The following is a 16996-nucleotide window of genomic DNA, read 5'->3' as shown; positions in this document are numbered from 1 at the left end:
GACAAATGCTTCAAGTCATGTATGAAATAGGAAAAGAGCACACATTCATGTGTATTATAGGAATATAACAGCAGAACTATCATATGCAAATATATATATACATGAGGCAAAGAAAATAGACCAGAATACTAATGTGGTTTCACTGCATGACTTATGGGGACTCCTCATAACAAAATGTAATAGGTGATAAAATGGCATTAAAAAATACTCTTTACAAACCATTATACAGCTAAGAAAACAAAGGCTTAAAGTACTTACTGACAGTTTTCGGGGGCTTTAAACACTAGCTCAGCAATTGTTTTTTGAGTCAACTCCATCTCAGTCATGGACTGGATCAATCACTTGCTCAGACAACCCTTCCTTGAGGCTGCTCATCCGTGTCATTCCTTGGTACCCCAGAGGATACAGTGAAAAATAAGCCCAGTCTGACCCTCAGCATCAAGGAAGGAAGCTCAGGTCTCCCCAACATAACCCAGCCCAGCTCCCAGAGAGAAGCTTCACCTCCAGTGTGCGGTGGGCACGCTGAGGAGCACCTGTGTTGCTCAGAACCAGATGACACATGAGGAATTTAAAATCTCAAGAACCAGCAACTGCAAGGAAATTCACCCACACTCAACTTTTCCTTTAAAACTCTTTCAGAAAACAGATTTGTGTGAGTTGACTTGCCATTTGGAACTCCATGCAACCACCCCTGCCCCCAACCCACGTACATGCACACACTCTCTCTTCTCTCTGGCTCCAGTGGCATCACCAGTAGCAGCCAAAGCATTAGACTTCCCTCGTCAAGCAAGTCAAATCTGGATGAATGTAATTTTCTTTTAAATCAACTAATCTTCTCTGCTGCCAGTGATACCTAATCATTTAAATTATTTATAATGTTTCTGGGTTGTTTACAACAGTTTTGCCGAGCAGTGTCTAGATAAATGCTGTCCTACCAGCATCTGAAACCACTTTTATCACTTCGCTTTTCTGTGAAATGTCTGCAGATGGGCTTTATGTATACAGAGAGGAAGTGCTGTTTCCCTTTCCCCAGGCAACAGATGGATGAATCCCAGATTCTCTGTTCAGCTAGAGAAGAGGTGAACTTGATTGAGCAAAGGGGTCTTCAAGCTTACATATTCAGGGCTTTTGCTGAAAGCTCAGGTTCTAGAATTTTATCAGCTATCCTGCTGAATTAATCCTACTAATTCCATTTCTGGGAATGGATCCTAAGTAAGCAGTTCTGAATTAGAGGAGGAAAAGGGTAACCATGAAGATGCTGATGACTGCTTCTTTGGAAGCAGATTCCATCTAACTGCTCAACATTAGGAATGGTTAATCTGTTGATCCATGTGATGTGAGTCTCCACGGTCATTTAAATGTCAACAAAGATTATGCAATAGTCTGAAAAGTGCTTCTAAACTCACTTGAAAGCAGTGCTTTTCAACTGAGAACAATCTGGCCACCCAGGGGACACTGGGCCATGTTTGGAGAGTTTTGGTTGTCATGACGAGAGGATGCTACTAATGTCTAGTGAGTAGAGACCAGAGATGCTGCTAAACATCCTTCAGTGCACAGGACAGCCCCACAGAAAGAATTATCCAGTCCAATATGTCAATAGTGCCAAAGTTGGGGGAAGAAGGGAACCAGCTTTAAAGAAAAATTATACATGTAATTTTGCATTGTAACAATTATAACTCTATCAAGAGTAAATATGCGTAGGAAACAATAGATCAAAATGCTAATTTTATTTACTCCCTTTCTCCCAAATTATAAAACCATACTTTGAGCAGAATCTGGCTATGGTTTTTTAACTGCTAACCATTTATACAAAATAATATATGCTGGCTTCAGTCTTTTAATGGACTTATTAAAGGCCTCAGACCATATTATTAATGACAAATTGACAAATGCATAATTCACCCTAAACAAGAAGAAATTTAAAACTTGGACATTCTCAACAAGGATTTGTTGGCTGACTTAGTCACCTGGTAAAGGGAGGAATTTATGTAAACTTCCATGAAAGAGCATTTCTAACACAAGGAAAATTATGAAAGATGATTTCTTTTTTAATCTATAATTAAAGTTCAAGTGAAAAACATAATTTTCCTATGAACATTACATTTCTTTTTATGGAGTCAAAAGCACTAGCATTTAAATGGAAAACTTTCCATTATCCATCCTTGTAAGCCAGAATTTAGTCACCATGAGCTTATTTTACATTAACAAAGCAATGCCTTTGGCCTGCATCGAGGCCATATTTGTCCTTGGTCCCCAGCCCCTGTGCCTTTTCAGTCTCTGCATACTTTTTACCGCATTTCTTTTTTTTTCTTTCTTATTTTTGCATCCCCTTCCATTCTGATGGTCCTAAAATGCTTTGAGGTGGAACACTACCAAGTTTGCTAAAACTGAACACAGAGGAAATGGCTATGCAGAAAAACCTAACATGCCTTCCTCTGAGTCAAGTTTATGAATTTTTAGTGCAGGACCACTGCCATGGCTGTTAAAAAGCTGGCCCCACCCCTGCCATCTCCATCCCCATTTGAAGGTTCTTGGCCGTTTTCTCCAAGTTGCCACATAAGCAGCTTCCAAATCACTGTTTAGTTCTTATGGCCAGAGCAACAGCACTGCAGGCCCCGGAACAGCCAGAAGAAGAAAAGGTGTGTATCCACGGGTGCCAACCAAGGCCAGCTCTGCCCCCTGGGGTCCAAGTCACAGTGTTTCTAGACTAGGAGAAGCTGGGTTGCTGTAGAACTCATCCCACCCAAGCTGAGCTCGGTGGTTTTGTAGTGGGAAGAGGGAATGGAAAACTACTGGAAAAGTTTACTTTGGCCATACATGAGACATTGCAGAAAGTTCACCAAGGGACTTGCTTCTATGGGAGAAGCCTTTGTGAAGATTCTCAAGCTCCAGATTCACAATAAATACTCAAGACATTCTTCTACCATCACACACAAGACCCTGACCACCTTTCAGCTTGGTGCTGCCTTCTTAATCCTTTGCCCTGAGAAATCTTGTCTCATCCTTTAATAGTCCAGTGAGCCCAAGATTCCCCCCAAGTCTACCTAAACTGGTTAGCCGGAGAAGAGACTAGGTGTCTTCTGGGCCTTGAAAACCAAAAGGACCAAGAAGGAAGTTTCCTCCAGGCACAGAGAACCACAAAAGGAAGGCTACCTACTATGGGAAGCAGGGATCACTGAACTCCCTTCCCAGGGACAGGCCGAGAGAAACCCTCTCTGGGTGCTGTCAGGCCCTCTGCCGGAATTACCACAGACCACTGGGCAGGAAGAAGCACCCAAGAAGGATGAGTTTTATTCAGGAAAGCATCAGTAGGCTGACTCTTGCTGAAATGAAACTAGGAGGAACTTCCTAGGAGCTTCACCCTTTCCATCTCTATTGCCTACTTGCAGAATTATAAAGCATTTTTCCAAGAAAGAAGAATGCTGGGGGGCAAAAACTAGGCCCTCTGGGAAAATCTGTAGTTGAAAGGTATCTTCTTTTAGATTGTCTCCTTGGTTTGAATAATTCTCACATGGATCAAGTCTATCAGCCTACTTATAGGCCATCTCCCGCCAGCACCACCACCAGCAGCAGCAGCAGCAGACAGAGCTCAGGGAACTCCAAATGGCATTTCACCACACTTACCAGGACTGGCCGCATCTCACAGAAAACCAGGAGGGAAGCCAGCTCGATGTCTTCACTGTACCCATTCTTGAGAGGAACACATCTAAATCCTGTAGCAAGAGTAGAAAAAGACAGAGGCAATATGTAAGGTCAGACCTCAGCATCCTTGGCCTACCTAGGGATCATATGTCTGGTTCAAGAAGCAGAGGTCAATGCCTTGTGCCCTGGCTGAGCTTATAGAAGACAGTTCCCATCCCAGTGGCTCAGGAGAGGGGCTAGAGAATGTGGCCTTGAACTAACAGATCCATACTGGGGGAGGGCAAAGTGAAAATATCTGACATCTAGAAACAATAGTAATTCATTCAAAAGAGAAGAAATGAAGATCCACAGAACATTCCACACTGAACTTAGAGGGATGGCAGATGTGGTTCAATTCCTTAAATACTCCAGAGGTCAAAAGACTTAAAGGAGTACAGAATCTTCACATCTATTTCCTCCACTTGGGCCAGCTGAGTGTGTTTTATCTTTAAAGATTTCCAATGGGAGGAGATCCTACTGTCCCCTGGCAGTTCATAGTGTTACTGACCATCCACCATGGAAAGCCATCACCAGTGACAGCCAGGACCTGTGTTGGGAGGTCAGCATAAATGTTTCTTTTTATTGAGGGGGTGAAGTAGTACCGAATCTTTTTCCCACATTTCATAATGTTTAAGGCAGCACATCTCAAAGGTTGGTTCATTTGCTTGTTTTAATTAAATAGCATAAAATACGAATTAAAAATGGAGGTCTCCCCAATGCCACCTGAATCGCGTCTCTATTCCAGTAGGACACAGGAGCTCTCCAGAGACAGTCTGTGCATATGCTTGAATTTCTTTCAAATCACAAATGATGATAAACCATCGAAGCAATCCTGAACCTTAACAGTTTCCTTTTAACACAGTATCCTGGAAATTCACTATATGGCCCTAGGTTGTCTTAAAAGCTTTTTATTTATACCATATCTGCTGATCATCTACCATGAACAGTGCCCAAACTCCCACAGTTTCCTGTTGCCCCCTGACATTCGATTATTATTCTTAGTTCTCCTGGAGAACTTTCTACACTATTAGTAGATTTACTGCCTTGAAATATCTTCTGAAATTCTTGCTCTCCACTGCTTATGATGAGGAAATTGGCATGCTTAGGTAACCCTGCACCTTTTCTCCCTTTTCTTCTCCTAATCTGGGTAAGCTGTATTATTTCTGCATCGACATGGTGTGTAGTAATTGCATTTTTTTGTAACCATAATTCTCCCATGAAATGAGGCTTAGTTCTATATTTTCCTCACACTTTCTTATGAAAAGTTTCAAGCATACCGCAAAGCTAAAAGTTTATCACAGTAAGTATTTGTACACCCATCACCTACATTCTACCATTAACCTTTTGCTATACTTGTTTGATCAGCTGTCCGTTGCTCTATCAATATATCTTTTTCATATATATTTCAAAGTGAGATGAGGACATCAGTATACTTGCCCTTGAATATTTATGTCAGCATGTATCTCATTAACTAGAGCTCAATATTTGTTCCTCTTTTGATAGAAAATTTGCATAAAAATGCACAAATTCACATTTTCTAATGACCCATTGCTTACCATCCTGTTACTGAACTTCTCCATCCATGTCTTGGTTGGCCACACTTGTTCTCTTTTGTTTTCTTCAAAATCCCTGAATTGTGTATGTTGGAAAACATCTGTCCTTTGATTTTATACTTGAATAACAGTTTGGGTATAAAACTCTAAGGTCACACTCTTTTCCATGGAAGATTTTGGGGATATTGCTCCCACTGAATGCTGATGAAGAAGTCTTCTGGTCTGTTTCCTTCTTTTAGGTGATGGGATATTTTGTTCGTTGCCTGGATACCCATGGAATTTCTTACACGGTGCCTTTTCAACTTTAATGTACATGTGAATCATCTGGACCTTGTTAAACTGCTGATTCTGACTTGAAGCTCTGGGAGGGATCTGAGATTCTCTATCTCTAGCAAGCTGGCCTGTGGCCCACACTTTGAGTTGGTGCTGATGGACTGTCAGTATACTGGGATGCTCGGTGCTCGGTGGTGTCTGCAGAGGCTGTCAGGGAGACTGCACTCCAGGCATGTGGTTCCAAGCACGGTGGTACTGATAACTGCATGAGCCTCCTAATGTGGAGAACTAAGCTCTGTACTCTACAATGTCTCTAGCTCCACGTACCTGCTTTTACTGACCACCCAAGCCTCATTTTCTTTTTTTTTTTGAACAGGACAGCCAGTCCTTCAGGTGTACTAGGATGAGAGGCTGTTTTAGTTTCCTCATTGCTAAAGCATGTACCAAGCATTGGGTAGGCTTAACCCATGGGAATGTGTTGACTTGTGATTTTGAAGCTAGAAGTCCAAATCAGGGCATCCTCAGGGCAATGCTTTCCTCTTGAAGCCTGACTGGCATTCTGGGGCTGGCTGCTGGGGACCCTTGGTCCTGGGCTCCTGTGCCACACGGCAATGCATTTGGCGGCCGCTCCTGGCCTCTTCAGCCTTTTTTCTGAGTTCCACTGACTGTCAGCTTCTGGCTGCCCCCTCTGCGGCTTTCTCTGCCTGAATTGCATTCTGCTTATAAAGGACTCTAGTAACAGGATTAAGACCCATCCTACTGCTGGGCCACAGCTTAACTGAAGTAACCTCCTCAAAGGATCCTCCTTACCATGGGTTCACAGCCACGGGCACAGATTAAGTTTAAAAACATGTCTTCCTGGAAGACATAAAGCTCTAAACCATCACAGGGTAGCGAAAGGTGTTTCCCAATTTCCCTAAAAACAAAACTTGATCTTTTATTTATTCTTGTCATTTTTTGGTTGTTTCAAAAGGGAAAAGGAAATAGAAACTTTTTAAAGTTGGAGCAGCATTTTGACTTAGAGCATCTGGCGGGATGCGGCGGCCCCACTGGAGGTGGCCTACAGCATGGGGGCGGGGTGGGGGACGTGGGGTTTGAGGTCGGACACTCCAGGGTGTGAACCAAGCTCTGGTCTCACCAGGGTGTGACCACCTGAGCCAAGTAACTAGCACCTCTATGCCTGAAAGTGCTGCTATTTTAAAGTGAAGATGATAAAATCTCTTCCACAGGATTGTGGTGGAGATTAAGAGGAAGTGTGGAAGGCACCTAACAGCAAAGGCTGTTGCCCTCCTTCCCTGAGCTCCAGCTGGCTTGAAAGCTTACATGCAACCCTAATGACAATGGGCCAAGTTTCTTTTGGCATTCAGAGGGCCCGGGTACCTTCTGCACAAAAGAATTGTTCATTTTATTCCATTTCTCCCATGAATGTGTATGTGCCAGGCCTTGCTAAGAACAGGAAAAGGAGGCAGATAAGGCCCCACTGAGAGTATCTCACGGTCTAGGGGTGGGGGGGCAGGGAGGGAAAGAGGTCCCATTTTTAGCCATCCTTGAGGTATTGCTGTAAGTTTCCTAATGTTCCAAGTAAATCATGGGATTTTCTCAGTGAATCAGTATCATTTGATGATGGGGAATGGGGGTTCCCCAACACTGATCCTTCTCCAAGGCCCTGGGAGGGGCAGCAGCCCAGCGCCCTCGTCTGTGCAGGGGGTATCCCCGGGGGGGTGGGGTGGGCAGCTGACACAGTCACCCCACAGAGGAACCACTCTGTGGGGGCACAGGTGCTTAACCAAAAAACTACATTCTTGCATTAGAAAAAGTGGTGTCTTAAATAAGCCCTATTTATTTGGTGAATTTAAAAGAAGCAAATTATGAATTTAAGAGCTCCAGCTCATTTCCTGGCTAAAAGTAATTTATACTGGGGCGAACAGGTACACCAAGAGGGGACACCAGAGACCAATCCGCTGTGACTTGTAAACGGACACCCTTTACTAACACAATAAATTATGAAAAGGGATATTTCTGAGATGCTAACAAATCAGATGGTTTAAACATTTTCCCAAATTCTCATTTAATCCACTCTTAGGAATTCATTTCCTCGACAGTAAGTGGGTGGCCCCCGTCTAGCTGGGGTTTCTCAGCGGGTGGACCAGGAGCTGCCTGAGAAGCTGGGCAGCCATGCAGATTCCTGGGCCCGTCCTGGACTGGGTGAATCTGAGTACCCCATGGCAGGCCCAGGAACCTGCATTTTCTAACACAAGCCCCAGGAGTTGGGTGTGGGAGCTTACCAAACACCTCTACAACTTCAAACAGCTTCTGGCACCAACTGTATTGGTATCAAAACCTTCAATCAGCAACTGCAAATAGCTGCCAAATCACTCGGTCCACTTAAATTCAGACTTGACCCAGGGTTAGGCCAGGCTCCACAGAGTAGGGGCGATCCTCTACAAAATTGTCCTTCAGGCATCCGTCTCAAGTTCTGGGGTCCAGGCCAACCCATACCTCTGACCAACTGGCTACAGTTTCGGAGTTCCCACCCCACTTCGGGTTCAGTAATTCCCTAGAACGGCTCACAGAACACTCTGATAGCATAATACTTGATGATTATACTTATGTTATAGGAAAAGGATAAGACGCCAAGAGAAAAGAAGTGTAGGGTGAGGAACGGGAGGGTCTCGAACCCAAGCTTCTGTGGCCACTCCACGGGGAGCAGGACCACGCCCCCTTCTAGCACAGAGACTTTCTGGATCACAGAAGCCCCTCCAGAGCACCAAGCCCCTGAGTCCATGGAAGGTCTCACTCCGCAGGTGGGCCTGGTGGAACCCAGACCCAGGAGACTGGGCTCAGGCTGCAGGCCCCTCCCTCCCGGAGGCTGGGGAGGCGAGCAGGCAGTAAATGACTGGGAGCCCCAACCCTAGAACCACCTGGTCACTCTTTCTGAAGGACCCCCCTCCCCTCCCTGTCCCCCCCTCCTTGTCCTGGGCACACCATGAAGAAGGCACTCCCTCCCCAGGAGTTCCAGAGGTTCAGAGGTTGCTGCCCCGGGAACCGAGGACCAAGACCAGCCCAGATTCCCTCATACTGCACAGTAAGTGCCCCGTGGTGGGAAGGTCAGATTTACGGTTCTGAGAAAGCTAGAAACTCTGGAAATGAGTATCTAACTCATTCCAGGTTTAGAAGAACAATGAAAACAGCACCCAGTTCATTTCCCCTCTAGATCCAAGGTTTCCAAACAATGTCAAGAGAACAGACTGTATTTGTAAATAAATAACTAAAATAGTTCATTTGTCTTAAAGCTAAATAAAATATGAGCTGAGAAAAACAAGGAAACGGTGACCTCGTGAGGAATCCAGAAGGATCTAGGACGTTAGGTCTCATGCACTGGAAATGCTAAGGAAGGGGGAAGAAGGGAATTCAATATCTAGCAAGGACCCATCTGTCAAACATTACACATAAAATCCAGCAGATTGTATTATACTAAAATCCAGGGGGAGAGTAAACTGTAGAAATCATATATAACATAGGGATAACCATGTTTGCAAAGCAGCAACCTTGATAAATGGTCCTAGAAGTAGCACTGTGCTAGGGGTCCCGAATTCCCCTAGCGAGAGCAGGAGCAGGGAGAGGCTCCCAGGTTCACCTGGGATTTATCGGGTCAGGGTGGGTATCCTCGTTCTTAAGAGCTGGTCCCAAACCACGCAGGCATTGTGCTTTGTTTAGCATGGAAGAAACTACAACATTTCAAAGAGATAAACCTGACCATCCCCAGTTTCGGTAACTTGCCCAAGGCCTTTCCTTACTGCTGTATAATGTATCACCCAGGGAGGTACAAGGTACAAAACCAGACTCAGCCCTCAGCCCTGGCTAAGGAGAGGTGAGCAGCAAATCACAATCCAGACGGGATGCAAAGCGCCGTGTTGCAGTTCCAGGCTGACAACCAGACTACGGATTCACCATGGCATGACGCCATCCTGACTTTGCAGCGCACAGCCGCCACCTCACCATCTCCCTCCCATCCTGTGCTAAATGACAGGCTGGCAGTTTCTCAGCTCACAGCACCCTCCAAGCAACCCAATCGGTTTTGACTTAATGAAACTCAGGGAAAAAAAAAAAAGTTTCTCTGTTCTTTTTAAAACCAGCAGCACACACCAAAGCATGATGCTAACCCAAACTGAGCACTGAAATGAGACAGCCTCTTACCTGACTTGATTCCTTTAATGGGATAAGTGGCATGAGCCAGAAAGTTGGGATCACTGAACATATCTTCTTCGTAAACCACAAAGCGCAGAAATGCGAGGTTTGGGTCGTAAATCTCAAATGTCACCTTCTCTTGGGTTGCAGCCCAGACAGGGCTTAAGCCATTGTCATCTGGGAAGAGATCAGAGCTCATTAGAGGCCCCGTGTCACCTGCCCGTCCTGGTACAACTCTTTCTGCATACTGTCAGCAACCTTGTTAATAAACATGTATCTATGCCAAGAAAATCTGAATAATTACTGTTCCCCCCGCCAGGAAGCAATGCCAGTAAAGTTGCGTGGCAGGTCTAGCCCTCCTGACAAGGGTGAGGAGAGCACCTGCCCTTCGTACACCTCCCCTCTCAACTCCCTGGGAAGGGAGGGGAAGTGGGTGGCAGAGCAGGAACAGATGAATTTTGGACAAGCTAAAAGGAGAAGAGGTTCTCAAGAATGAGAGCCTGGGAGGTACATCCCTTAGTATGAGACAAGAGGAGTAGGTGGAGGCTTTTTGAAGAGACAGAAACAGCAGCATCTTCTGGAATTGTCAGGGAAGAACCCGAGGGAGACGTAAGCTGCCACACTCCCTAAATGCCAAAGCAGACAAGGAGACCTGATGCATCAGAGCAGGAGAGCTCCCTGCTCCCAGGGCAGCATGCAGCAGCAGCAACAGAATCATGCCAATTCCCATCCTCCTGGGGTGACAGTGGGTTCTGCCACATCTGGGGGCCCCAGGACCCAGCAAAAACGCCAGTCCCCTCCCCAGGGTGAGCAGTTCATGGGAGTCACCCTGGGGCCCCCCTGACTTCCTGAGCAGCCTGTGTGATTTGCTGCAGGAGCTGCTCAGCACCCGGACATGGATAAGCGTTGCAGAATGAACCACTCTGCAAGACGTGCAGGGCCACTGCCATAATGGAGAGCAGGCTTTGGGCACCCCTGGAGGGAGTGCCCCTTGGAAAGGCCAAGGCTGACTGCTGGGGCACATTCAGTGCCCACAAGTACCGCTGGCTTTCTTGTCAGCCAAGACCCTTTCAGTCCCACGATCCCACCCTCCTCCTGGGACTCAATGTGGCAAATGTCTCAGTCTCTGTCCCCAAATAGCACTACCCTATAGGACATCACTGACCAAAGACCACCAAGTTTCCATGTTATGCCAAAGCAACAGTGAAATCACAGTTTCTTAGGACCACTTGGCCAGCCTCTGAATTATCCAGAATGGCTGACTTCCCCTGTTACCTTCTGCTAACTATTCCATTCCCCAAGAAGGCACAGGGGAAAGGAACTGAACCCACATCAAGCTATTTTGTTTCAGTTTAGATGTCCTGACAACGCTTTGGGACTAAACTATAGACTAAGAGATCATATGAATTAGTAGTGGCTTCCTTCTTAGCTTGATAATCTGTACATGACATAAGTGAATTACAACTATACTAAGAGCCCAGCAAATCTAAATAATTTTCTTTTCCAGTAAGCAACTACTACAGCTGCTGCAGCAGCCTTGACTCTCAGTGAGTAAGGAGAGAAGACCACTTGCCCCTTGACACCACCCCTACCTCCACTCTCCTGCAGAGACCCAGCTTGCTAATTTAATTGGTCAATGCTGGTGGCAGTCATCCGGCTACCTTCTACTAAGGTGCTGAGCCTCGAAAGGCCTACAGTTCAGGTCTCCTCCTGGCTTCACCTAGAACAGTAGGCATTTCTCTCATCCTTCCTGCCCTCTGTGGGGTAAGATCTCCCAGGCCAGGCTGAATGTCTTGGTCTGGCCCCCCCACTTCCCCCTTGCTTCTTTGCCTTTGACTCAGCAGATAAACCAGGCTGGGGTCATTGCACAGAGCTGACCAACCCTACGTCATAGCGACTTGGGGAGGCAGACTCACCTAGGATGCCCCACCTGGGCTGTGTGCAGAGACACTGCATTGGGCACTAACCCCACCCTGTAACAAAGTGGTCCTGTGTTCCCCTGAAGGAAAGCATAGCAGGCAGAGAGAGAAATGAAAGGACCCAGACAGCTACGCTGCATTACAAAATCCCCAATGAAAAGCATCCCCAACACACGATATGACTGCTTTAGGATTGAAAAGAAGAAAGAATCACGGGCAACTTACTCACAACTGTCGTCTTAAACTTGTTGTTGTCACACTCAGCACCACATATTTCCACCTCTACAAATGGACAAGCAATGCTCCGGCCAAGCTTGGGGAGATGGCGAGCGCCAAGAACCTAGGAGAACAAAGGTCAGTATCCGAGTCCCCCGGAAACATCCTACAGAGAGCTGAATATGCCAGGTATCTGGTGGTCTAGCATGGAAATTAGCTTGCGTTTCGGAGTCAGTCTGTACGGGCCTTAATTACCAAGAGGATTAATTCACTGGAGAAATCACAGCTCCTGAAGCAAATACTCTCCTGCTTTCCCTTCCATGGAGGTGGAGAGTCAAGTTGGATTACCCAGGAGACTGCCTGGGTTGAGAAGCTATTAAGCTGGGATCTGAGCTCCTCAGACCATCTCACCCAACAGGTGATCCCTGCTGAGCACAGGAATGAGGACGCTTAGCCCAGGTGGGTAAATACACCGTGGGGGGAGCCAATGTGGGGGCCTCTGGTAACTGGTCTTCATTTAAAGACTTTGGTTATGTATGTTTCCTTCTCTTCCTCCCACAGTTTTCAAGAGAGCTTGAAAAAGCAAAAACACTTACAATGTTGGATGAACTAAAAAAAGCTTTGACCCCTGAAACCCGCCAATAAGGGGCAAACTCTGTCCTTCAGGAAAGGACCAAATGGCCAACTCCCCTGCTTTACTTTTTCTGCCTTTTCCTGGCCAGAGGCTGACCCTGCTGGGACCCCACAGAGACCCTGCTGAATCCTAAAGGGGCTCGGAGCCAGTGGGAAGTGGATTCAGACCGCACCCCGTAAAACAAGGTAAAGACCTACGTGGGTATGGGGACACCTCTCTCCCTTCTCTCTTCCCCCAGAATGATCCTATACTGCCTGAAACAGGGATCCTTAAACACTCCCTGGTGTCGGTGGTTTAACTAAGAGGGTGGCATCACTAGCCCACAGGGGACCCCTTGAGAAAATTGGCGAGGGCGAGCCCCAGTGCTGGGGAGGGGGTTGGGGTGGGGCTTCACCTTGACCGTCAGGGTCATCCGGATCTTTCTCTGCGACTCGGGAGGTGTCGGGTCATACTTCTCCGACCTCATGCTCTCCGGCTGCAGCACGAAGCCCGTCCGCCCATTGAGGGAAAACAAGGCATGATTCATCTGCATGTACTTATCTAGGAAGGAAGGTGAACTGCTGGAGTTAGGCACAAGCGCGCTGGCTTCCCGGGCCAGGACTTGCTAGGTGAGAAATGATCTATATTTTCTTCCGAAAATAATTTGAGGCTATTGTTAAAATAGATATCTGACTGGAAGAAAATACGGGATTAAAAAAAAAAAAATCTCAGGCTGGGGAAAATCTTTCCCAAATGCAGAACCATAAAAGAAAAGAGTATTCAAAAACTGCTAGAAGCTAAACATCTCTACCTAGAAGAAAAATCCCATTCAAGTTTAAGACACACTGTAGAAAGAAAAGTCATTTCTACTCAAATGATCAGTAACCATTTAAACATAAATTTTTGAACTTATTGAGAACTTAGATAAGTTTATGTTACAAATATCTACACCCCATTAGTTCACAAAAGAAAATACAGATGTTGCACTGCTCAATGTTACTCCTAAGAAGAAACATATCAATCAGACATTCAAAAGTTCAATAAATGCCTGCCATGCCTGAAACCCGGGTTCAATTCCCAGAGCCTGCCCATGTCAAAAAAAAAAAAACCTCAATAAAACGAACTTGGTAAAGGTACACCGAAACTGGTATATTTCACCTATGGTGTTTCACCCATTTACAGTCGAACACCTCATCTCCAGTTTGGCAAAGCATCTCAACTCAGACACAGCTGGGTGCTGGTGCTCAGGGTCTTTCTCCAGAGCAAAGCAGATCGAAATGTTTAAATGCATGTGCTGTTTGACCCACCCTGCAGTTCTGACAATCTCACCCCACAAACATGCTCCTATGCCTGTGAACAATGCTCAGGTAAGGTCACAGAAGACAGTGCTGTCTGCAGTGATAAACGTTGGGGAATAACTGATGTGGGTGTCGACAGCAGACTTGTGAGATAAATTATGGTCCCATTCACGGGAATATTCTGTAGCTAAGTAAAGAAGGTAAAAGGAGTTACAGATGGTAGATCCCTAAGAGAAGAACAAATGTGCAAAGCACCAGCCTCTATGCTGCTGTTCGTATGAAAAGCTCTGCATGCTTGTTTTCCCCTGCATATGGATACCTCTGGAAGACGGCCCGAACATGACGCCCTCAAAGAAGAGGGAAGGGCCAAGAGGAGGGAGCCTGAAGACTGACACTGATCAAGTCCAGCTCACCCTGATGCTCAGCAACAACTCCTGGACTTTCTAATTCTGTGAGCTGAAGCCCTTCCTTTTCTTCCTAAGCCAGACGGACTGAGCTTCAGTACCCTTCCTCATTCCATTCAACTGATGGGTCTCTTTTTGGCTGGACACTGGACATTTGGTTGATATTTGCACCTAAGACAAATTCCTTGTTCTGGGACACCAGCATCAGCCTAGTGGCTCCAGCTAGTCCTGCCTGGAATGACCCCAAGGCCTCTTCTGGACATACTGGCCATACTCAGTCCTCCTTTACCTGCAGTCTGGAAATTGAGCGCCACCATTTGTGAGCCACACAGCCAGAGACGGAAGGGATCGTAGTTTGATGAGTCAACCCTTTGTCCCTTTGGGTAGATACGGGTTAGGCCCTTTTGGTTGTACTTCAGGAGATCAATGGGCTTCTGTCTGACGATACTGTCAGCCTTGGTCTCTACAAAGGAGCGGATTTCTCGGAAGTCGGGGTTTTCTGTGTACACAGGGAAGGAAGTCACCATTTATTTTGTGTTGCATCCATGCATTTTCTCAATGCTCAGCTAGTAAAATAAAACGAGTTATTTCCAAACTCTATGACAAGACATTCAAGTGGTTATGATGATATCGCCCTGTGACGATTATGGATTTTTGCCCTCCCAGATTTCCCAGATATTAGAATGGGTCCCAGCTTTCCTACAGCTTTTAGACCACAATTATTGCAATATAATTTTTGTTTGAAAGTCTTGATCATGAAAACACAAAAACACAAAAGGGTAGTTTGGAGAAGAAGGAAGGTATGAGTGGTCTTAGAAATAGAAGATGCAGCCCGGAGATCAGGCATCGTCATCCTGGATGTTACAGACCCAAGATGAGTGACCGAAGCATCTAGTAAGGGTCCAAATCAACTGCCACTGCCCAGAGGAAGGATGTGACGGGAAAGGGGGCAACTAGTGGGTAAGGGAGAAGGAATAGGAGGGGCAGTCCAGGGTCATGCGAGCAGTGCTTTGGTGGGACAAAGCCAGGCATGAGCTTGGCTGAGCTCAGTCTGGACTTCGGCTTTCTCCTCTGGCTGGTGGAGGTGCCTGGGGACAAGCCTGCCACTGACAGTTAACTCTGGGGTTCACCACTACCTCTCCGGTCCTCTGTCCTGGAATTACCAATTACTGAGATCAAAGATGCAAAGCGATTCAAAAGGGGAAATAAAATATGAGCAGTGTCATTCATTATGAGATCATGAGAGAACTTGCCACTTGGAATTCAGAAGATTGCTTCTGAATTCCTCTGTGGGAAGCTGAATAAAGACCCTCCACCCCTACCCCATGGATATCCAGGCCCAATCCCTGGAATCTGTGACTGTTTCCTTACAGCAAAGGGGTCTGTGATAATGTGACTAGATTAATGCCCTTGGGAGGGGGAGAATATTCTAGATTATCTGAGTGGGCCATAAATGTAATCACAAGTACCCCTATGAGCGTGAGGCAGAGGGGGATCTGACACAGGCAGAAGGGGAGGCCCTGGGACCCGAGAGGCAGAGGTTGCAGTGCAGTAACCACAGCCAAGGAACACGAGAAGCCACCAAAAGTCGGAAGAGGCAACGAATGAAACCTCTCCGAGAGGCTCCAAAAGGAATGCGGCCCTTGCACCTTGATTTCAATCCAGGCAAAATAATTTTGCACTTCTGGCCACCAAAACCGTGAGATAACAAGGGTGTGTTGTTTTAACCCACAAAGTTTGTGTTAATTTGTTACAACAGTAATATGAAACTAATATACACCGTACAAGACTTCCTGCTGAAGACACCAAAAGGGAAGGATGAGGACAAACTCCAGGAGAGGCTCCTGCTTAGAGCAGCTAAGAATGAGCAAGAAAACACATGCACTTTCACACCAGAGGAAGAGAGAGTCATGGGGAAGACATTACCTAAGTTATCCTTGGTTTTGCTTGTGGGTTTGCAGTAAACAACCAGGTCAGAGAGTTCAATGGCAATTGATTGGTTCTTCTCCCAGTACTTCATGTTGTTCTCCTGTTTTGAATCAATCATCTTTTGTTTCCACCCCCAAGCCGGCACCTGTGAAACCCAGCCCCCTACCTCTTCTGGTCTGCACACATTTTCCTCCACCATCCACTGCTGCCTCCTGCCACTTAAGCATCCCCCCCTCACTTTCTCTCCTCTCTCTCTTTTTCCTCTATTCCTTCTACCTCTCCCAGCCTCTTTCCTTCCTACAGGCTCAGATCTTTAATCCTTTACTTAAGCCAACCCCTGCCCCTCCCCTCTTGTTCCCTCCTGCTGCTGCCCAAAAACAATCCAAGTTGTTCGCACCCAGTTTTGTGCCTGGCTCAGCCCCTGGCCACAGCTCTCAAAAATAGATGGCAGTGAGGCCCAAGTCCTCCCCTTCGTCACCATTCCTCTCTCTGCCACTTGCCCTGTCCCCTCCCATGAAAACACAGTAATAATTTGACAATTCCAGTTCCCAAAGCCCATGGCATCATGTCCACGGCATCCAGGTCATCACCCTGTCCTCTACACCCCTCTGTCCTGAAATGTACTCAACGTCCTCCTGGCCTCTGCCTTTGCCTGTCCCTGCTATGTCCAAAGGGTTTCCCAGGGACCGGATCCACGCGCTCCGGCCATAGGAGGCTTTTCTACTCCAAGGACCCGCTGTCCATTCTAGCTCCTCCTGTGTAAGATGAGCTCCTCACTTCACCCCAAAGCAGGAAATTCCCTCAGGCCTCCCACATCCGACCGTTATGTTCCCCTTCACCAAGAGGGACCCTGGGAGACTTCCATACATGATAACAGTCATCATTCGGGGGTTGCGTCTTCGTAGGTGCTATACACTAAGGG

At 46.5% G+C, this 16996-nt stretch overlaps 1 protein-coding gene and 1 long non-coding RNA gene across 7 annotated transcripts in view; one reads left to right on the top strand and one right to left on the bottom strand.

Annotated features, from left to right (window-relative positions):
- Nucleotides 1-16996, bottom strand: part of PLCG2 (phospholipase C gamma 2) — a 172712-nt gene that overhangs the window by 16447 nt on the left and 139269 nt on the right. For both annotated transcript variants that reach the window (XM_077133130.1, XM_077133129.1), the window contains 6 exons: nt 16072-16174; nt 14435-14644; nt 12859-13004; nt 11840-11954; nt 9705-9872; nt 3625-3713 (listed from right to left, as the gene is read on the bottom strand). In XM_077133130.1, coding sequence (XP_076989245.1) covers nt 3625-3713; nt 9705-9872; nt 11840-11954; nt 12859-13004; nt 14435-14644; nt 16072-16174 — 831 coding nt within the window. The remainder of the gene's footprint in view (nt 1-3624; nt 3714-9704; nt 9873-11839; nt 11955-12858; nt 13005-14434; nt 14645-16071; nt 16175-16996) is intronic.
- LOC143659818 (uncharacterized) overlaps nt 1-16996 on the top strand; it is a 109350-nt gene that overhangs the window by 68480 nt on the left and 23874 nt on the right. For 2 of the 5 annotated variants that reach the window (XR_013163760.1, XR_013163759.1), the window contains 3 exons: nt 8518-8592; nt 12553-12649; nt 12903-16352. This is a non-coding gene — a long non-coding RNA (uncharacterized LOC143659818). Of the gene's footprint in view, nt 1-8517; nt 8593-12552; nt 12650-12902; nt 16353-16996 lie in introns of those variants that run through there. The other 3 variants (XR_013163762.1, XR_013163761.1, XR_013163763.1) reach the window with 2 other exon arrangements.

Source organism: Tamandua tetradactyla, chromosome 16, assembly GCF_023851605.1.
Source record: "Tamandua tetradactyla isolate mTamTet1 chromosome 16, mTamTet1.pri, whole genome shotgun sequence".
Lineage (NCBI taxonomy): Eukaryota > Metazoa > Chordata > Mammalia > Pilosa > Myrmecophagidae > Tamandua > Tamandua tetradactyla.
This window is presented reverse-complemented; position numbering and strand designations above follow the sequence as displayed.